This window comes from Dermacentor variabilis, chromosome 2 (genome assembly GCF_050947875.1).
Source record: "Dermacentor variabilis isolate Ectoservices chromosome 2, ASM5094787v1, whole genome shotgun sequence".
Taxonomy (NCBI): domain Eukaryota; kingdom Metazoa; phylum Arthropoda; class Arachnida; order Ixodida; family Ixodidae; genus Dermacentor; species Dermacentor variabilis.
In genome coordinates, this window is record NC_134569.1 from 66,730,609 (window position 1) to 66,754,115 (window position 23,507).

General features: G+C 42.8%; 1 protein-coding gene across 1 annotated transcript; it reads left to right on the forward strand.

Moving 5' to 3' along the window:
* The first annotated feature begins 2,674 nt into the window (after window positions 1–2,674).
* On the forward strand, window positions 2,675–22,174 carry LOC142572027 (aldehyde dehydrogenase, mitochondrial-like). The gene is made up of 12 exons (XM_075680824.1): window positions 2,675–2,981; window positions 3,160–3,264; window positions 5,100–5,240; window positions 5,323–5,402; window positions 9,404–9,515; window positions 12,498–12,740; window positions 13,593–13,695; window positions 14,073–14,257; window positions 14,786–14,950; window positions 18,491–18,648; window positions 20,691–20,805; window positions 22,051–22,174. The coding sequence occupies exons 1-12, from the start codon at window positions 2,862–2,864 to the stop codon at window positions 22,081–22,083; spliced, it is 1,560 nt and encodes a 519-aa protein (XP_075536939.1). The 5' UTR covers window positions 2,675–2,861; the 3' UTR covers window positions 22,084–22,174.
* The last annotated feature ends 1,333 nt before the right edge of the window (window positions 22,175–23,507 follow it).

Here is a 23,507-nt window from a genome sequence, read left to right on the forward strand (position 1 = left end):
GGCGGCCTCTTGTATCCAGCTCACAACCCTCGGCGGCGGACAAAAGAGCCGGCGGTCACCGACAGCTACGGCGGCTCTTGCCAGCAGGGCGCGTCGGCGCTTGCGACGCTTGCTCGTACCGACTACTGCTTCGTCGTCTCCGGAGTCCTGGCCTGGGATCGTGCCGTCGAGTCCGCAAAGCTGCTGCTGTGACCGGCGGACGCCAGCGGTGTACCCAGGGACAATGTCGGCTCGCATGCTATGGACAGCGTGTGGACATTTCTTCGGCGCGGCCTCTGTTGCATGTGCTACCTTGTTCTCGAAGCATGCATTGATGTTAGACCGAGTGACATGTTTCGCCGGAATAAGAAGTGATTTAAGGTTGCGGGGATGTGGGGGTGCGCGACTCTCGCGCGTCCCCTGATGTTTTCCCGCATAGCGCGCCTCCTGTAGTGCGGCTTCGCCGCGTGGCCTGCGTGATGCCCGCGGCGGTCGATGTGGTTGGGGCGCGGTGCGAGAGATGGCGCGAGTGTTGCGCTGCTAACGCCGCCGACAGGCGGGGTTACTCGGGCGCCGAGAGACAAGGCGCTTCCTCTTTGGGACGGGACAGCAAGCGGGACGGACGTGCCGTGCTGCGCGTGCGCCGACCCATGCTTCTGCGAGACCGTCTCGCGTGGCCGCCTTGGACACCGTTCGCGTGACAGTACGCGCGAACGACCAGGCGTTGGGATCCAGCACGGGGCGAACATATTCGCTCGCTATCAGGTCGCGGTAAGTCGGACTTCTAGATTTGTCGCGCGCCCATCGGCATGTTTTGTGGATAGCAACTCGGCTAGCAGGCATTGATCTATGAAAGGTGCAATAAATGCCCTTGTGATTGTTTGCACTACTGTGTTGTCGTTCCTTTGTCCCAAGAGCACGGAGGAGAACCCCACAGTCCATGAATTAAGCTGTCATTTGTGATTGTGAGTAGTCGAGAAAATTGAGGTGAAAATCAGGGTTGCCTCGGTCCAACTGAACACCAGCAACAGTTATCGCGAGAGACCATATGATCCCGAAACACGTAGCTGTCGGTTCTCTCAGAGCGCACATTCACTATCTGAGAAGGGTCTCCGACCATCGCCTAGCTTCCCTACCAGCCGAGAGACCTCCAGCGACTTGCTCGCGAGTGATTAGCACTCACAAGGAGTGCGTACTGTCATCTTATACACCAGCCGCGAAGCCCTCGCCTCCCGTGTGGTGTCTGCGATAGCCTCAAGAGAACCTTGCTATTTGGAGAATTTAAAAAAAAGGCCAATCATCAGTAGCTGACCCTGAAGCTAGTCTACCACCAGTGGCCACCAATATTTCACCTCATCTGCAATTTCAGAGGAAAGTATTTAAAACAACACATTCATACCTTTGGCAAAGTGAACAAATGATGGCTACTACTGTCATACAAAACAATGTGATTTATGGTCAGTAGTGACTAATTCTTAGCATCCCAAAGTTAATAATCTTGAATCATCGTACAAATTACTTATAAGAAATAAAACGAAGGACACCGACCAACAGAAGTGCTAAAAAATGAATGAATCTAAAAGACGTTTCGGCTTCGCTACGGAAGCCTTGTTGTGAACAAAGGCTTCCGTAGCGAAGCCGAAACGTCTTTTACATTCATTCATCTTTTAGCACTTCTGTCGGTCGGTGTCCTTCGTTTTATTTCTTCAATGCTTCATCCCGACCAGACGGGCTTCCGTCGAACCCTCGATTTTAAATTACTTATAAATTGACATTCACTACACGATGCTCTGTAACTGTAAGAGAACGCTGAACTTAGCTTATCACTAGTGATCAGTAATCACTCTTCACTATCAGAAAAGAATGCTTATTCAATGACAGTTTGAGAGATATCAATGAATATGTGCACGATGGATGGCTGCCACTGCCAAACCAAATAAAGTGATTCGTGATCACTATTGACAAATTGCTAGCACCTCCTAGTTATTAAACTTGAATTGCCATTTGACTCACTTTTAATTTGATACCCATGACTGTATATCCTCTATGAAAGTACGAAAAAGAACTAAGCTTATGACTAGGGATGACTAATTATCACTCTGCATCATCAGTTACCAATATGATAGCAGAAAATATATGCTCATTTAATGACACTTTGATAAATACCATTGATGACATGCATGTATGATGGCTACCACTATCATACAGAAATATGTGATCAGTGATCGCTGGTGACTTCGTCCTAGCATAGTTACCGCTGAATCGTTTAAAACGGATGGCTGCAACTGTCACACTGCACAAGTGATACTTCGATCATCACCAGTGATCGACTCAATCTCAGCGTTTCCTATATGTTACTGAATCGCCGTCTGAATGACATTTCATTTGGTATTTATCTATGCTATTCTTCATGAAAGAAGGAGAATCTCGCAGTGAGCGCATCACGCTCGCGAATTAAAAAAAAAAAATCTAGGGACTTTAGCGAATTCGAAACAGAATTTTCTGCGCTCCCTCTGCGTAAATATTTGCGATAGCGCTCAACGGCGCCCGGCCGTCCCGTCGGCTAGGAACGATAAGCTGGGAAAACATATCTGCTTGTGTGTTTCTACATAGATATGGTTTCTATCTAACGCTGATGGACATGCTGGGCGACGCCTGTTATAGAAGCACACGTGGCGACAGCAAAGTGGCGAGCGTAGGAACTAGGAGCGGGTGCGAGTGGCGAGGGTGTCGAGTGTAAGCCCAGGTGCATTGCTGTTGCCCCCTGCTGGGTTGCTGTCGCCGCTCGCTATTTGTTGTCATCGCGTGGCAGAAACAGTTGTTGAAATTGGCTCCCGGCGCTTTATTGATCATCCGTGCGGAACTTCTAGGCGTTGACAGTCATGCTTATCCGAGCAGCGGCGCGTAATTTGTCGCTCGTCAGGCGGTGTGGCGTGCTCCATCAATCCACCGCTGCTGTTGCAGCAGAACCTGTGCGGAATCCTAACATCGCCTACACTCAGGTGAGGGGGCGTGAACGACTCCTGAAGCGAGGATAGTCTGACTTTTCCGTAAAATTGAGCATCTTTATAGAAATGTAGCAATGGCTTGCCAGTTGAGTGCATCGGTTGCGGTGTCATTTGGACATCACGGTTTGCGTTTTACTCATGGTTATTTACTTGCATTTTGCTTCCACTACAGATATTTATTAACAATGAGTGGCATAACTCCGCCTCGGGTAAGACCTTTCCCACTGTCAACCCTGCCTCAGGAGAAGTGATTACTCACGTTCAGGAAGGCGATAAGGTAATGCATTTTCTTTTTCTCACCAGGACATGTATACATGTACGTATATGGTAATTCATTACCATCTCATTCCACTGCAAAAAAGCGGTTCACCGAGAGGTAATTAATGCCTCCAATTGGCTATTCTGTATAAAAATTCTACTCATACGTAAAATGAAGGAACCGTAGTACGTGCGATATCATACCCACCGTACGCATCGCGCTAAAGCCGTTCATATGTAATTGACTGAGTGGATGCTACCGTTTTCACCCTTGCATTACGTGTTACAAATATTTGAGTAGCTTTCTAATAAACAGTACATTAACGTAATGCTATCCAGACAACTAAGTTCATTTATTTAGATACACTTGAAAAGTGAACACTTGATTCAGTACTCTGAAGATGGATAACCATTTAGTTCATCAGTACCTTAGCCAAGTTTTTGTAAACACGTGACACTTGATGTAATTCTTGTGCAAAATGAACATTAGACCTCTGAAATTTTCACCTAACAGTACTGCACCTTCAAGGTTTGCTTATTCAAAGACAACTGAAAATATAAAATTGTGAACCTACTTGGTGAGACAGGCAAAAGGCATGCAGGCACATAATAGAAATTTATTTGCACATGCAACATGTATCCCGATTTGGACCAGTGCATTCAAGAAGGTTAAATAAAAGGAGAAATAACCAAAATATAAAGACAGGGAAGTGTTGATATTTAGCATTCTATTGGTGGTTTAATCAAGTGTCAGTGATATTGAGCATGCTATTCTCTAAGGCTAATCAATTTTGTAAAATTCTTGGGATCTAAAATGCGCTTTATACCCAATATCAAAGTAGGTTTTATGTGTAGTTCAAAACCATTTGTTGAACACTACATTATGGGTGTGCAAATGAACAGGTAGGATGTAATAATGCCAGTGCGTGGCACTGTGATGTGCCACACTTATTGATACTGTATTATGTATTGCTGAATGCGTTTGCCTCTCTTTGTCTTTTTCTGTGAAGGGACCTTAACTGTGGATGTTTAGTTTACCCTTAGAAAAATCTTGAAGGTAAACGTTATACTGAAGATTAGTCCAGTCAGGGAACACTTGAAGTTAGACCACTTAAGCGTACAAACCAGCTTGGTCTAATTGACCTAATCTTATAAATAGCTCTTCTGAATAAATACTGTGTGGTTGATTTCATATGGCACTTATCACAAATCATTTACGTTCTCTTGCACTGCTGATGTTCCCACATGAAATTATTCTGTGCATTCCTCTGTGTAATTGTCATTGGGTTTGATGATGCTGTTGTAAGCAGGGACTCGGGAATCAAGAGGAACTTCCCCCTTCTCTAAAGATTAATGATGATGAAGCAATATGATCAGGTAAAGAAATGAGCACATAAAAAGATATTGTACTGGTAACTGAGAGATGTTGCTCATGTAAATAAAGCCTCAGGGTGTTTTAAGTATTTTACCTTTTCAGAAAGTTTCACTACTTCCTGCATTGAAACTTGCTCAAAGGCAAACACTACATTTTGCTTCCATATTGTGATGCAAAAAGAAATCCCTTAATTGCACAGTGCTTAGACTTGAAATTTTTCTGGCTCTACAGTTGTGATGGTTGAAAATCGGAAACACATCCATGTGCTTGGTATACTTTACCCTGTATTAGTTTTTATGGCACTGGTCTGTAAACTCGGTTGCACTGTGGTTTAGTCAATTGTCTTTTTCTACATTGCTTTGTTTAATATATTCCTTTCATTATATTGCTGCCCTACAATGTGTATAACTGTGTACCTCTTCCATGAAAGTGCCATGCTAGTGCTTGCAGAGTTATCAAAATAAACCCTGCTTTTTTAGGCTGATGTCGACAAAGCTGTGAGAGCAGCCAGGCAGGCATTTGAATTGGGATCTGAATGGCGCACCATGGACGCCTCTGACCGAGGTGTCCTGCTAAATCGTCTTGCTGACCTTATTGAGCGAGACCGCTGCCTCCTTGCTGTAAGTTGATATTCTTTAGTGATCAGAACACACATGTAATGGAAATTTGCTTCTTCTTACATCAACCATTATTTCTTATCAGAGCTTGGAGACATTGGACAATGGGAAGCCTTTTGCAGATGCTTACAATATTGATCTGCCTCTTGTCGTCAAGTGCCTCAGGTACAAGTTCATCACCTTTCTATTATGCCTGGGCATTCTAATGCTAATTTTTTTTTTTGTCTTTATACAATTTTCAATTCTTATTCTGCATTTATATCTACCTGTGCATTACGAAAAGCCAGTTGTGACCTTTGCATGATGAACTCTGCGATTTAGGCATTTATGCCAGGCATTGTCTTCTGCCTGTTCATTGCAAAGAGAGTGTATGCGAAACTGGATAGGCACAGAAAAATGTCATGCCAAAGTTAATTACATTGGCTAGTGACGTCTATCTATATTGTTGTACCTTCATGAGCAAGGTGTATAGGACTCCTGAACGAGACAGACCCATAAGGAAGCTGGGTTTTGCTTACATGTGCCACACATCTCAAGTGTAATTTCATGAGAAAGCACTGAACCAGTGCTGAAATTGGCCAGTGAACTTCATGTCTGTACAATTCTCCAATATATATTTTACAAGGTTGCCGGCTGGGAGCAGACCAGCACAGGTATTTAAGTATACTGGAACTTGTATAAAAAGGAATGTAACCAAATGTGTTATGCCAAGGCAAGGTTAAAATCTATAGTGATTACATAAGACGTACATGGATTACATAAGATTACATGTTTTTCTAGCTATCAATCTAACTGATTGGTTTTCTAATGGAGGTAGTAGCTGCAATGGTTGCATAACAATATAGCACTTCTCCAATGCAAAAGGTTGTTTCATATTAGAAAGTATTGAGACTGTTTTACGCACACAAGCGTTTGTGCATGACTTTTTATTGTTTTTAGGATAAACTCCATGCAGGCAATCTTGTTCGCAACAGCGACACGATGGAGATGGTTGTTGCGTGCACTCATCACCTATAAGTCATACCCTATGCGAGCGACATCTTTGAGCAACATCTCACCAGTGTTGCCGGCATGAGGGCAGCGAATGCGTACCAAAACTGGCATGACGCGTGCTTCATTAATTTAAGTTCATTTGTTTTAATGTAAGGAGCAGCATAAAATATTCCTGAAGGTCTTGCAGTAGGTTCTTATCCTTGCTTGTATCAAAATTTAGTTGTTTGCTCGTTGTGTGACAATCGGTAGTACTCTACTGATGTACATCTAGTTCTGGCTTCGCACTATTGGCTAGTCACTCATAGCACTTCCAGGCAACGAGCGACAAGAACAAGCAATCTGTTGGTGCGACGGCCCATTTTGTCACTCAAAGATGCCGGTCGACATGCACAAGTTCTCTCTTGTGGGGTTTGGGCTTCAGGCTTCTTTAGAGCCATATACTATGTGTATTTATAGCACTCCACCTTAGACATGTAATGCCCATACACAGTTCTCTATCAAAGAAAATTAAAATTTAGTTCTATTTCTAAGCATGGACAATAAATTTGTACAAAAGAACATTTATATCCTAAAACCCTTAAAGAACTTAAATCCTCATTTTGAGGCACCAAGCTCAGCATAGCAGGTTTAGCATATAAATGTTCTTCCTACCACCATTGTTGCCCTCCCTCCCTCTCGCAAATTGTTTCCACTAGCCACCATATTTCCTCTTTCATGCAGTACAAATAATTTTCTATTTCCATAAAGTTTAATTCCTGTAGTAATGAGAACAGTATGTGATAATTTTCATGGGCATGTGAATTTGCAGCAGAGGAATGAAGGAAAGCAAGAGGTGAAAGGCAGAAAGGTTTACCAGATTAAGTGTCCAGTTGGCTACTGTGCACAGGGGGATGGGGTAAGGGCAGAAAAGATCAGAAAACAAGAGAATGTTCAAAAAAATTAAGAAAAGGGACGCATAAGTTTGCACATTTTATCGTTTTTCAGTGAGTCCTGTTTTCTTTAAAAAACGCATTGCAGTCTTTAAAGCAGTTTTTTGCCGACCTCGGCTGGGACCAGGGCCCAAGTACTTCACAATCTGGACTTGTGGCCAATATAGGAGCGATCTTTAGCGATACCAAAGCATACAGCATGACCGCCGTGCGATCGGGTCATCGGACGGATCATGACACGTCTATTTATGCAACGAAGGCCGCCAGTCATGCACGCGGCAAGTTGGTGTACAAACAGCGTGCTATTTCACTATTGCGACGCTGCAGCGCTGGTCGTCATTCACCCGAAAATACATATTGAAATATTGGTGCGTAAAAATGTTGTGTCGCTTTCTAGTCTCTACGCTAGAGAGTAGCAGGTGTCGGGGAGGCACTCATCGCCAAATAATATCAATATACTTGGTAACCGTGTACTTCATGGGCTGCTAATGAACCCATTAGGCTGTAAATGCCTGTTTGCTTTCATCTCGGATATCCCACTAAACCCTTCGTTACGCATATGGTGCCGCACCGTTAATGTGCAGGATCTTGTTGGCACTCGTGTCACATACATCTTTATCGTCCTTTGTCCGTTCTTCTTCTTTTCTTTAAATGCTGGCGAAGGGGACAGTGCAATCGTACTGGTAGGGTAGTGACAGCTGTGGCTGCTTAATTTCGTCTTGTTCCTTTACAAATAAAATTTTATTCACGGTGAATTTGGTTAAATCAAAGCTGGAGCAAGTGCACATTGTTCCTTGGACAACAGGTAGAGCTGCTGGGTATTTAGTCAGCTTTTGACACGAACCTAATGAAATATAATAAAATGAAACTGGCCTATTCTTCAAGAACTGCTAACATGGGCAGCTTGGGCCGGCAGTCATATCTTGCGCTTGAACGCACACCAAGCACGAGTTTGTGGGTTCTAGTACCAGCCGCGGCAGCCACATTTCAATAGAGACAAAATGCAAGCACCCGTGTACTTAAATTTAGGTGCACGTTAAAGAATCCCAGGGGGTCAAAATTAATCCGGATTCCCCCACTACGGCGCGCCTCGTAATTATATCATGGCACTGGCATGTAAAATCTCAGAATTTTATGTTGTGCTTGAAGCAAGCAATTAGTGCTGGCATCCATTTATCTTGCATTCATGTACTCTTCGCTTTGCAAGCTATCCTTCGTGGTTTTGTTTCTTTTTTTCTGCTATCTACATCCACTACATAACAAGCATACTTCTACCTTGGAAAGGTATCATTTGTAGTACATTATGTTCTGCGTTGCGTCGCATGTCAGTGTGCATGGTGCCCATCGTGCACATTTTGCCACTGACGTACCATTTATTATTTCGATAGCAATTATATAGGGACACTCCAGGCGAATTTTCGCCGTCGCTGTGATGGTCTGTGTAAAGTCCTGGTGCTATAAGATCCTATCCCCGCGCTCCGTATGCTGTCGGTGCGAGGGGAATCGTGCGCGGTTGAGCCGAGAAGGATGCTGGCTTGATGCATGCAGTCTTCCTGTGCATCCAATGTTGGTCACGTGATCAAGTGGTTGCATGGTGGGGGAGGGGGCAGTGAACATGCAGTTATAGTGTAGTGCGGTAATGGTGCTGGAGCTGTGGGGGGTCGCACGTGAGCGGGCGTCTTCTCCTCTAGCCTGATGATCGCTGCGCTGGCTGTTCGCGCGGATGAGGGTATACGCAGCCCGTGTGCCCTATTTTGGAGGTACTAATGTGCGGTGGTACCAAATATTAGGCGAGCCGAGGTTGCTAGTGGCTTCATGTGTGTTGTCTTCCTGGCTAGCATTGTGTTGGAGGTCGCACAATCTAAGTTTCAGAGGTGCACTGAAGCAAGAGGCAGCAAGGTGCATTCACTACCCTCTACCTGCGGCTTCATCATGCCAGTGTTGTGACAGCCAGTGTTCAATGTCATCGAGTAAGATCTGTTTATTTGCCTGTATATGCGTGACACCATGCTTGTTAATGTTATTAGTGAGGGAATGTTTGCTGCAATTTATACAGTTGATAAAACGACGAACCGTACTTTGTGTAGTTTGATACTTTGCTATCGCTATCAATGAAGCTTTGCCTTTTGGATTAAACTGCAACTTTTATTTACATATAGATAAAAAGAATGCCAGTTCATGCTTTCTTTGCTCTTGAGTGCTGTGGTTGTTTATTTCCCAGTGTTGGTTTACTCCTTTATGCAGGTACTATGCTGGCTATGCAGACAAAAACCATGGCAAGACTATCCCCCTTGATGGCAGCTACTTTGCTTACACACGCCATGAGCCTGTTGGTGTGTGTGGGCAGATTATTCCTGTGAGTGCGACCTGCTTTTCATTGGAGTTATTTACATATTCATTTACATTATCTTAGCGAAATATTGAGTGCCACCTTCAATGGTTTTCAATGTGCTGCACAGTAAGCTTATCATAAGTGTTTGTCCTGTTTGTAATTAATTGTGTACTAGTACTTTATTTCACTTTTTTTCCAGTCAAATATGTTCTAAGCTGCTGTCATCAGAAGTAAGGATGTGCAAACAGTAATACAAATTGAATAGTGTCATAAACAAATCAAACACAAATTAAATAGTGCCAGAAGTGAATAGAATATTTTTAGAGTAGTTTGCAAATAATGTGCAGCTCTCACTGTTATTATCAGACTACTTCCACATCATACTATTCACAACATTATAAAGTTTTGCTCATTACACTGTCATTATAAAGTATGCTTCAATAAAAGTACACAAGGAACATTAGGAACAACTAAAAAATTTGTTTGCAAACGTTATGAGGGTTCTTCGGAGCATATGCGGTCATGCGTCATTGTATAGAGTTTAGGAAGGCACCTTCGTGTGCCCATTTACATTGGTGTACAACTCCATGGCCTAACTATATATGTGTCGTCTGCAGTAATTGCTGAGCGGAAAAAGCATTTTCTCTATCCTAAATGGTTGTGGCAGATGGTTCCACTATTGTCTAAAGGAAGTTGCAATGAAACGTATTCATATTTAATCTGGTGAGAGCACACATGTGTAGCATCTCTAAATAGTACCAAACAATACTCACTGTTGAATGCCGTGTCTAAGCTTTTTATTGCCAGTGATCGTGTTTATCCAGAAATTTCTGGCTGTCTAAACGACGGTGTGCTCTAGTATATGGTGTCCACTAGGGACAGGATGAAAGTTATCAAATTACTTCAATGTCGTGTCTGATTTTGTACAGCCAACATGAAGCATTCGAAAACTATCGTAAAGATATTCACATTTTCCAATAGTGAGTATTAGATTCGAGGACCAAGTGAAATTGACTATTTGATTTGATGACTGAATCGAATAGGACAATATTTTATTTGTTATTCAGAAGTTTAGAAAATTCACACATCCCTAATTAGAAAGCACTTTTCTGCGCTTAAACGCAGCCAGCAGAACAGCAAGTGCTTGTGCTGCTTTAGTGTTTGTCAATGTGTATGTTGCATGAAACTAAACTTTGTTGCACACTGCCTATCTTCCCTTGCTGTTTCCATCCTCTCCATCCTAAAAAGCAGGAAAACGTACCTCTACCGGTAGCAGTTGTCAGCCTGCTTCTTCCCTTTTCTTTTACTTTGCTTGCCTTTGTGTATACTTCTATGTAACAAAAACACTTATTTTCACATAAAGGTGATTGAAAGGACTTGCGATAACAAGTTTGTCTATCACATGGTGCCACTGACATATATGCTCTTTCTCGCCAATCGTCACGTCAGGCACAGATACCGATTGTTAAAACCTCTGTTTTCTGTAGCATAGTAATGTGGTACCATCCATCATGTACTCGATAAATGATGAGCAGAATTTGGTGCATGCCTCTGCGTCTTTCTAACAGTTTATTTATTGTGTGTGTGTGTGTGTGTGTGTGTGTGTGTGTGTGTGTGTGTGTGTGTGTGTGTGTGTGTTCGTATGACCCACAAGAGGCTTCAAAGAAAATTGTGCAAACCAGTGCAAACACAAAGTATGAAGCTTAGAAGGTAGTGCTGCAGAAGCTACCCAAATCATGCGGTCATATAAATGTTTCACTGTATCACTGTGAAATTATATGGATTAGCTTATGAAATAACTTTATATACCGGGTTTTCAAAGTTAAGCTCTATGATTTTCTTAAAATTGGACACTGGGAGGCATGCAAAGACCACCTGTGCAAATAAGTTGTCGCCAGGGGGACACAGTGAGATTATAATTATCGTTGTCAGCAGCTCAACTAACTAAAATTGAATAATTAACATTTTGTTGACGGCTGTAAGTGGGTATGTTTGTATTGAATAGTTAGAGGCATTCGTGTTTCTAAACAGTATCAGTTGGAAGAATTCTAGCGTGTCTGCTCCAAGATATCCAACTCCAAATTTTTATTGTTGTCTGCATGATTCCACATGCAAGAAAGTGAGGACTCGTGCAAAGCTTCTCTGATGTGACGCGGCTGTTGTGTGCAGCGTTTAGTCTGACAATAGGGTGGAGGCATAGGCAAAGAGGATAACTGTTCCCCTTCCCCTCTCAGCTGGCGAAATCAAGATATGACAGCGTGGTGTGCGGTGCAGTTGATGCTCTTGATTTGAATAAAAGTTACAATACTTGGAAATCAGCCATCGCTTTATTTGTGCAGCTCAGGCAAGGACCATGCCTGCTTGTCTAGTCACCATTACACACTCGTACTGACCTCCGGCTTCGCCACTCGTGCCATTTTCTCGGCATGGCAGCTGCCGCCATCATTACAGGCTGTACGGTCACGTGTTACGACAGCAGTTCCGGGTTCTTTGATTTTTTATTCTGCGGGCGCTCTTGTTGTGCGGTGCGTAACTTCAAAGGTGCATTTGCAAACAGCCGCTAGTAATTCAATCATTTGACGATCTGCATCTGCCGAAGTTTCCATTTATTGCCTTGGCATTCCTTCACGGTGAAAGTGAAATTTTATGTTGAAATCCCACACAAATGCACTTCGTTATATTGAGATTCTAAATGCATGGTGCTCTGTAGAAAAGAGGTTCTGAAACATTAAATATTTTGTTATATCGAGAATTTGGTTACATTGAAGTTCGTTATATCGAGGTTTAACTGTTTAACCTCAGTCACACAGGGTGTTTTCTATCACGATCAAGCCAGATCTGGATCGAATTGCTGGATCGTGATTGGCTTCCTTCCACAGCTTGAACTAAGAAATGAATTGCAATCAAGAAATTTGATCGATTGGGCTCGATCACGATTGAAAATGTCCGATGTGACACCAGTATAAATTGTAAAACAATGTCATTTCTTGTTTTTATTCCTTGCAGTGGAATTTCCCAGCACTGATGCAGGCCTGGAAGCTTGGCCCTGCGCTCGCAATGGGCAACACAGTGGTTATGAAGCCAGCCGAGCAAACGCCGCTGTCGGCACTTCATGTGGCCTCTCTTGTGGCCGAGGCTGGCTTCCCACCTGGTGTGGTCAATGTTGTACCTGGCATGGGCCCTACAGCAGGAGCAGCCATTGCAGCTCACAGGGATGTTGACAAGCTTGCCTTCACAGGCTCCACAGAGGTTGGCCATCTTTTGTGTCTTAGTTCCACAAGGTTCACGCACATTAATGGCAGGATCGCAACTTTCAACTACAACAATGGTCAAGATGCGCTGAGGTCCAACAAGACACCAGAGCTATTGTTGTGACTGTGCTGTTTTTTTTACTTGATCCTTTGAAGGCTGCATGTTATATTTTTTTTAGAAGTGCATCTCCCCTTGTGAAAGGCATTGCCCCAATGTAAAAAAGATTCATACAATTTATTTTTGTTTTAAATAGGTACAGCACAACTGGGGCTCATATTTTGTAACTTACTTTCATTTTCCATTTTTGCCAACTGTCACTAAGGGCACAATGCCTGCAACTAAGGTGGTTGTCGAGTGATGTTTGAACCAATGACGAAAGGCCATATGAATAAAAAAACAAAGTATATAGTTAGAGAATACGATCCCAGGGGGATGGCTATTTATAATGAAATCAAGGCATGCCACTGAGTGCGCCCACAAGCAAACTCAGTGGTGCACATTTGTCAGAAAAACAAAGCGAGTGAGAAATATGCAGTAATCGTTTGATCGCTAGCCAAAATTCTGTCAGTTCTTGCATGTCTCGGAAAAAGATAAATGCGTGGCGATACCGCCAGTTTTCAAGCAATACCGATAAACTAAGTAGTTGTACACCTATAGCAGAGCCATGTGGGTGAGCATCTTGCGGTAATGTCTTGATTTGTTCTATTTTTCCATGTGACAGAACAGTTGAAGAAACACCACATGCTATACCTGTAACAGAATGATTTTACATATAATCTAATCTAGACTTCTTGAGAGCTTTCTGGTGTGGAAAACTTTGCCAAGCCCTGCCCGTCTTGCGGTTCACAGGTTGGCCAGTTGGTGATGGAGACTGCTGCCAGGTCAAACTTGAAGAAGGTCACATTGGAACTGGGTGGAAAGAGTCCTAACATTGTGTTCAAGGATGCCAACTGTGAGTGTAATCAACCATATATATATATATATATAATTAAGCTTCTTTGATGGAATCAAATGACGCTAGTTTAACAGAGCAGCCAATAGACTATGTGAAATTAATTTTAAAGATTTTTTCATTTTTCGTTCATTTCTTTGAGCGTAAGCCTGTTGCGATTAACAATTTCACAGCTACAAGAACTAAACAAAGATATTACAGATGACATGAGCTGATTTTATGTGAGCTATCTATAGTGCACACAGATTATGACATCGAATGCATCTGCTCAATTTTTCATGGAATTAAGGGCTTGTGTAGTGCTAGACAGAACATTCATGGTGCATTGTGCATTTGTTTCCCTCTGAATTTTTTTCCTTTGTGTGTCAACATTACAGTGGACGAAGCAATAGTGACGTCTCATTTTGGATTGTTCTTCAACCAAGGCCAGTGCTGCTGTGCTGGCTCACGCATCTTTGTGGAGGGTGCCATCTATGATGACTTTGTGGCTCGAAGTGTGGAACTTGCTAAGGAGAGAGTTCTCGGTGACCCCTTTGATGCGAACACCACGCAGGGACCCCAGGTATTGATACTGACATGTATCTGTTATATATATATATATACACATAATGTGTTGTTTGCTGACATGATACTGACATGAAAGACATTGAGCCAATAGGCTCGGTGCCTTTCTGATAAGTGAAATAGACCGGACAAAAGCATGCTGCATCCAACCTCTCCAGTTGGACCCTACTTAACCATACCTCTCTGACAGCACAATCACGTTTTTCACTGTAATTTGTTTTTCATAGTAGGACAGCAGGAGTATATATTTGTAATGTAGCCAAGAAAATGTTAGGTGGACATGCTGAACACACTGTTATCATACAGGACAGGACTCCAGCAGCTATAAACTGGGAAAATGTATTTGTAAGAAACATAGCCTGTAAGGTTTCACTGTAATTCATATTCCTGCAGTCCAATGAAAAACATGTCATAGGGGTTCTACTGTACATTGCAGATAAGCATACAAGGCTGTGGGAAGATGGAACGAGAGGCTATGAATGCTGAATTTGTTATAAGGTGAACTTTTTTATGCTCATGCATGCAGGTGGACCAGGAACAGCTGGGAAAAATCTTGAACTTGATTGACAGTGGTAAGACAGAAGGAGCTCGCCTACTGTGTGGTGGAGCCAGGCATGGATCAACAGGCTACTTTGTTGAACCAACTGTCTTCTCGGATGTTAAGGATGGCATGCGCATTGCCAATGAAGAGGTAAAAGCTGGGAACGAGGCTGTCTCGTTTCCAAATCCTTGCAAGGTTAAACCTTGACATAACGAACTTCAATATAACGAAATTCTGGATATAACGAAGCATTTGCACTGTGATGTGGTATTTCTGGCTGCACTACCTGCACAGCATCTACATCATTGCCTACTAATTATGAAACAAGAGTATATGTCGTTGATTTGTATAATTGTGATTGCAGCAGCACTCCATAAGTCACACGCATGGGAATACGAGTTACAGAAACAAAAATCATGGCAGTGCCAATGCAGCATGTGCGTAGTCTGTATATTGTGATGCCTGTGGTACAATGCTTATAGCTGAAGGCTCCTTTAGTTGTGGGTCCAAAGCATTGTCTCTGTATGTGCTGTGTATGTCTTCTTGAAAATTATGCTGGCGCGATGCATCCTGGGTCCTTAATCTAATCATTTAAGTGGCAGCTGATACTGCTATACTACCTTCCTTGGAGCCATTTAGAAGAGGTAAGCTAACAGAATTTGTGTCCAAATATCCATACTTAGGACCTCAGCGTGTGCATGTGTGTGTGCGCATGTGTGCATGTGTGAAGGTTAGTGTCATAAGTTGGTGGCAGTGCACTCCTGCTCCTCCTCTGTCTTCTGCATTGGATTGACGCAGCTTGCTACCTGCTTGTGCACGCTTTCCCGAGTGCACATTGGCGTGTGCACCTCTTTCAACAGATCACTCACTGCTCGGGCTTATAAAGACGAATTGAGCGTTGGTTAGTGCGAAAGTGCTGTGCCACGGGCATACCGTGTATGTAAGCACGCAGGAATGATGGAAAACATTCATACAAGGAAAGGGTCAGAAAACTGAGCTTTATTTTCCTTTACTTTGTGACGTACCTTTACACTGGGTAGCGCCGAGCGATGGCTTCTAACAAGCGCAGAAAAGCCTTCATACTGGGCAGCACCAAGCGATGGCTTCTAACAAATGCAGAAATGAGTCTTTTCAACACTTGTGGCCATTAATTGACTGCCACCACAGGCATGCGAGGTGCAACTCAAGCAGCAGTACAGTTACCCTGTAGCTGATGGTAAGGAGGTGGCGCTTCACTTTCTGCCAATAACATTCCATTTTAAGTGCTAGTTAGTTCCCCCAGGATCGTTTCTGTGTAGACACAAGACTCCTCATATATAGGTGCCAATTCCGAAGATAGTGCAATGCCAGGCCGACCTGTGGCGGAGGTGAAACAGGCGTTAAGCACTCCCTATATGTGGGCGAATCCCGAAGATAGTGCTATACTGGTCCGATCCGTGGTGGAGATGAAGGCGATATGCGCCCCCATACGTGTGCCGATCCCGGAGATAGTGCAATGCCGGGCCGACCAAAGGTGGAGGTGCAGTTCAGTTAAGGGGCCCACATACACAGCTTCGCTGTTCATCCTTCACAGAGTGGAAGAGCACTGAGCTTTTTTGCGTGTGAATGCCCGTGATGGGGCCCACAAAGTTCACACTGTGGTATACTGTCTCCCAGTGCAAATTGAGGCTCACTCCGTTAGCATCCACTAAGCCTGATACAGTTGTATGCAGCCCATTCGTCACAGTGAATAATGGTCCCCAGTTGAACATTGGCTGCAACAATGGGGCATAGCGGTGCTGCGTCGCAGCTCCCCTGTGGTCGAGCAGACCATGCCGAATACCCATGGTGGATCAATGGTCTGCAACACCACCGTAAGTGAGGACAGCATTCACAAAATGAAAACAGTATTTATTTAATATGAACATGCCAAGCTCACTCTACTCCATCGCTGCTAGCCTTGTATGCTTGCGGACGCTCGCAAGCTCACATCCAGGCACCCATGCATGCGCAGACAGTACGGCACGTCTCGTATGCGTTGAAACGTGGTGCGATCTTGGTGAACTTATCTTCCTTATCTCCTCATTGCAACACAAGCAAAAGGAGTCTCCCATTGCCCCCTCCAACGACGGACATTTTTCTCATAGATGCTGAAGTCCCACCTGGCTTGAACGTTTGATGATGCCTCTGCGGCTAGCACAACTTTTCGTTTGTGGCATCGCTTATTTGGTGCCACAGGTCAAAATGGCGACGTCGCTCGTGTACTTCGTTTGGCTACTGGTTCGGCTAGTAGGGGCTGCAATACTGACTTTTCTAGATCGCACTAGCTATGCACCATATTTATCATTTTCAATTACAAACTAGTGAGTTTTTTTAATATTCTCGAATGTAAGCTCACACTAGTTTGGTATGTAATTATTTGAAAAAAAAAAAGCTATCGGCCTAGATTCGAATAAATATGGTACACGTGTGCATGTATTACTGACTACCAGACAATGGGGGGCCTGGCCCTCCTTGATAGGCCCTGATGGAGGTGTTTGAATCGGGGTCCCCCAGCACACTAGCCAAATGCTCTACCCATTAGGCCACAGATGTGAGCATGTAATGGTTGAATAATAATTTTACTACTCTGGTTACGTTGTGCCACCTGACTCTTTGATATGATTGGATAATGCACGTCGCATAGCAACAATGGCTTATAAAAAAAGTGCGCCAGTTTTCTCTATCCTTCCCTAATAGCACCTAATGCTTTGAAACGCTGTGTGACAGTGCACCACTTTCAGTGTGGGCGATGTTGTAACAGAACAGGTTGTATTGTTTCTTCATCAGGGTACAACTCACCAGTCGCCATGCCATCATTTTCGTCATCGTTGCCGTCATGCTATTGCCGTCAATGTCATGAAGTTGCTCTTATCATGCCATTCTTGTTGCTTTTCCATTGTCATCGCACACTTGCACGCCTTACATGGCCATGTTGCACCATTTTGTAACACTTTGCAAAACCTCAAACAAGGCTAGATAGGTAGCTTCCTGTAAAATGCTTCACATAGCATTGATTCTCAAAGTGCATGGGATTTGCATATTTGTCTTCTTGGATGTAAGTAGAATCTTTCACATTTCTTTACTTCCTGTCAAGACAACTTGCATTTTACTTTCAAACACCATCTTTCTCTTGTTAGCACTAGTACACAGAAAAGCTTGCATGCCGAACACCCCACAATATCTACTTTGTAGGAAGATGTGGCTTTGGAGGATGTCTCTGACATTTGTGTTTGAAAGGAAAAAAATTTTCATCTAAGTAAATAAGGAAACAGCCATAGTACAGATGGATTGACGTTGTACAGTTTGTAGCAATCGTGCTACCAAGATCACAAAGAATGTGTGCACATACTGTGATAATGTGCTCTAAATGCTTTTTTTTTTCCTAGTGGTTTAATGTTTTTAGCTGCTCTAAATGTTGCTCCAAAAAGATTACACTTGCATCCCTGTCACATTTAAGTTGGCGGCTACTGTGACGACACTGTTAGTTGTATATAAAGCTATCCATTCTACGTGGTGACCTGCTTTGCTGTGCAAAAGCATTTTCAAAAATTTTGTCACATTCGTACATGCAGCATCTGGTCTTGGGGAAGGTATAGAGAAGCTCCATTCAACTGTTATTCTATGGCGTATAGCATACTAACATAGTAGTTGCATTTCTTTCCATTGCAGATATTTGGCCCAGTAATGCAGATTCTGCGTTTTGAAAATATTGATGAGATGATCGAGCGTGCAAACCGTACTGAGTATGGTTTAGCTGCGAGCCTCTTCACACAAGACCTTGAGAAGGCCTTGCATTTTTCATCTGGGATCAAAGCTGGAACTGTCTGGTGAGCATCAGTAACTTTTTCTATCACTGTGGCATTAATTGGATTGTGCAAAATTTTTGCCTCTGTGCTGCCCCCACCCCCTTTCCATTTCACATTGTTGAACCCAGCTTTCATAAATATGTTTTGGGGATAGTTTCATGCTAATATTAATGGAGGGAAGTCTGGTGCTGGAATAATTTAGGCACAGTGCGAATTGTTGGCACTAAATCAACATTTCATTATATAGTCCCATACGGCTTTGTGGCTTTTGATAGTTTTTCTTTCTTTTTTTTAGGTGTAATTGTGTTTTGGAGGGGGGGTGCTTGACTAGCTGCATTTCATTAGAGCAGTTGTGTTTCTCATTTTAACTGACCCATTGTTTTCTTCTTGTAATTTTTGGCAATTAAATACAGCAAAAACATACACCATTGGGCTAGTTAGTCCATGTGGTAAGAAGTGCAAAATAACAGGAACAAAGTGACCTGCTGTGTCCTTCATCTTGCTCATGTTATGATATAATGTTTGTCCTGCCCGTTAAATAAGTGCTTTATAATGTTTTTGTGTCACTAAATCTAGATTACATTTGAATAACACCATAAGCATGTACGGATACTCAGTAAATTTTTATCTTGCAAATATTACTCTGTTTGGTATTCGCTTCGGTTCAAATTTCAGTATTCTGAATTTTCGATGTATTCAGAATGAATGAAAATAATTTTGGAGACATGTACAATCGACAATTTTGGTGTTGGTAACGAAGTCTCATTGCCCTTGACATGGCTCTTAGCCAAGACAAACCTGAGATTTCATTTACAGTTGCCAACCAATTTTATGTACTTGTTCAATTATTCTAACATTCTTGTGGCACCACCATCTTCTCTATCAAACCAATGTGCAGTAAACTTCCATTAATTCTACTCAGCTTAATTCAATTTTTCAGTTTATTCGGTCCTGGCTAAAGGTCCCCGCCGGCACCCATGCATTTCTGTAGGCCCAAAATTTCATTGTTTCAATCCTAAAATTGGCGTTTGCCGGATAATTAGAACTTGACCAGTCAGGGTGACCCTATGGTGGCCTCCGTAGCAAACCCTCTGGTGGCAGCGCCTGCCTCAGCAGAGCTTAGAGGAAATTGCTTGCATTGTGCAATCAGACTAAAACATAAACTGCCTTCACATTTGCATGTTTTGCCACATTGCCACATAACACGAATGTATTGTGCCAAAGCTGACAGTGTGGCGTGGCTGACTTTAGAAAACCGACCATCATGGTGCAACGATTTTTCTTGCTAAAAAATCGGGTGCCCGTTAGATTTCTACTTTGTTTAGGATCTTTAATGTCATATCTACGTTAGTTTACTGCTTTTGACGTGCAGAAAGTGGCCGCGCATTTGATTCCGGGATGTGTTCAAATCGGGCAAATACTGCCAAATGAATCAGTGGTATGTTTCGGAGTTTTTCAGCATCTTGTTTAGTTAAACCAGTCGGATAATGCGATCAGTTCTGTCGGTTTTGTCAGGGTTGAATTAACGGAAGTCGACTGTATAACTGCGACCGAAGTTTTAGATGCCGTACAATGTCTCGATTTTTTTTGGATGCAATCCATGCACACGATGTCAGAAAATAGCAGATATGAAATCGGCTGTTGGAATAGAAGTGGCTGCTGAAAGTGGAGGAACTGTCTCTGCTGCTGCTGCTGCTGCTGTAAGTTGAGTCTATAGTGCCCATACCAGTAGTGTCGAGGCACCAAAGGCATGCAATCTTCCGAGATCGGTCAGAGTGTTTGGTTGGAGAGCCACGTCTCGCACTCAGATAGCAATCAATCTGAACTTCTACCGGCTCCGATCAAATACACTGACCAATCAAAAACCAATCAAATACACTGACCCTGCCGTAAACTCCTGTTCTCTCTAAATGCAGCAGCTCCCAAGCAAATTTGTATACTGTACTGCATTATGCTTAAGTGCTGCATGAACAATACATTATAAGACAACTGCTGGCTTGTACTTTTCTTTTTGTTCTCCAAGCACCTTTGTTTATTCTGTAAAAATTTATTTCTTGCTTCAGGGTGAACTGCTATGATGTGTTGACTGCACAAGTGCCCTTTGGAGGCTACAAGATGTCTGGCATTGGCCGTGAACTTGGGGAATACGGACTTGAAGCTTACACCGAAGTGAAGTCGGTAGGTTTGCATCACGGGGAATGGAAAACTGGGCTGGTTGGGGCCTCTTGGCCAATTCTAAACCACTAAGATAAAGTAATAATTGAAAATTATGCAGATCCCATGCACTGTGGGAATCAATGTAAGTGAAGATTTCTGTGCTGTTTGCTTTGACTGACAATAATTAGCAGTGATGTTGACGGCAAATGTTTAAATTCAATGTTTCATCCAACACGTGAGTGGTGAGTTGATGTTAAACGTTACCTTGCATTCACCACTGCTGTTTGGCAGCATAGTACACAACACACAAGGAGAGGTGTTTGCTTGAGGCATTGTTGTGCACCATATTTCATAACCCCTGAGAGGGTTGAGCATTGTCATTGCCTCACATGGCACATCGCATTGTGGCAGAAGCATTAAACTTGAATTGGATTGTGGGGCTGTACGTGCAAAGCCATGATTCGATTATGAGGCAGGCCGTAGCGGTGCACTCCGGATTAATTTTGGAATTGTGGTGTTCTTCAACATGTCCCTAAATCAAAGTGCGCGAGTGCTTTTTATTTCGCCCCCCATCAAAATGTGGCTGCCTCGGTCAAATTCGCGCGACCTCGAGCAACGCCATAGCGGCAATGCTATGGCGACGGGCACAGAAGTGTTGATTTGACATGCTCAATCTGGCAAAGTGATAATCCATTGTGAGCTGCATGTTTTGCTTGACAAAATAAATTTGGGAGACTTATGCGATCTTGCAGAATTGAAAATCAATTTAAATTAAACAAAGTTGCTAATGCCACTTCCCTTGCCTCGGCCACTATTCTGGAGCACGACTTCCAATGCACACAAACAAAGCAGCCCAGAATACTGCTGCTCAAGTGCTCTTCGACATGCTGGCACAATCTCTGGGAATCGTGATGGTTATGTTGCGGACACAGAAATGCCTACAGAAATGTAAGGGAGCCAGTTGGGACCATCATGCAATATTTAACTGGAGTTCAGTTAACAGTGCAGTTTTCTAGTGCAGCCTGATGTTGCACCTTTCAGCCTTCTTTGAAATATACTGTGCTTTTAAATGTTGAACATCTAATGGTACCAAATTGGATCAGCTGGCAAGTTTTGTATTTGTTTGCCAAGTTTGGATAAGTAAATACGCTTAGAGCAATATTCCCATCTTAATTTTTGAGGCTCTAAAATACATAGCAAAGGAAATATTTAAGATGCACCTTATTGAATGCACCTCACTGAATTTGTTTCTTTTTGCACCTGCAGGTGATTATGAAGATGGGACAGAAGAACAGCTAAGCTGAAATATACATAATTTTGTATTTTTACAAACATCGTCTGTTTTTCAATATCTCAAGCTATGATGCTCAATAAATGGTTGACTACTTAATTTCCTCATTATGTATAGACATGCAAATTGAAATATTTGCAATTTTACTTTTGATTCTGAGGAAATCCTATATATACTGAAGCAACTTCTCGCACTGAACATGTGGTAGCATGACCTCTGAGTTTGCACTCGTGCCTTGTGGAAAGGTTCTAGGTTATGCCGCAGTTTCATCTTTTGTGAACAGGACTAGTGGAAGAAAAATCTGTCAAGCAATGAAGCCAAAGGTTGAAATATGTCGTTTGCACTTGCACTTGAATCACCTACCATAAGATTTTATGGCTCATGTTCTAGCTCTTGTGGTCTGGACTGTGTAGAGTTAGTTGAAGGCAAGCAAATTTACTCTGCACTGAATACTGAGCTTTCAGTGTAGTTTAATTTGTAGTGTTCGATTAGTTTGGAGGGCTTCAAATACAATCAGACCAGAGGTAGCTTGGGTCAACCCTTTCATAGCAAAACATGGCCTTCAATGCACTGTGCACTTAATAAAGCGAGTCTTGTTTGTTAAATCGCATTACTAGAGAAAATGCTGTGCAATGTAGCCAAACTATATTCCTGACTTGGTGTCTCTGCCCTCCATTAGTGTCTTTTGTAGACACTTGATCACGTCTACACACACACACGCACACACACACACACACATGCACGTGATTACACAAATGACACACATGCACGTGATTACACAAATGACACACATGCACGTGATTACACAAATGACACACATGCACGTGATTACACAAATGACACACATGCACGTGATTACACAAATGACACACATGCACGTGATTACGCAAATGACACACATGCACGTGATTACACAAATGACACACATGCACGTGATTACACAAATGACACACATGCACGTGATTACACAAATGACACACATGCACGTGATTACACAAATGACACACATCAGACTAGATTACACAAATGACACACATCAGACTAGATTACACAGGAGATGAGGCAGTAGAGGTGCACGTAGAGACATATAGGACAGTGCTGTAGCCTGCATAATGTACTGCTTAGAAACTGCCGTGTGCTTTAAGATAGCACCCAGAGCAATGAAAACTCCTCTTGTCAAGCAAAGCAGTTTATTCGCTTGTACATGAGCTTTTGTATCTGAGAGACTATAGGTTGTATGAAACAGCGTGATGCTGTACAAATTTAATGTCATTTTGGTCCAACGTATTAAACTAAAATGCTGCTTGTGCTTCCATTTCATCTGAAATAAGTAGCAAGATACTTCAAAAGTTCTGCGATACTTTTGCATTTTGATTGTTTGACTTTTTACTATATTTATTGCATTGGTGCATGCAATCATTTTTGTGAATAT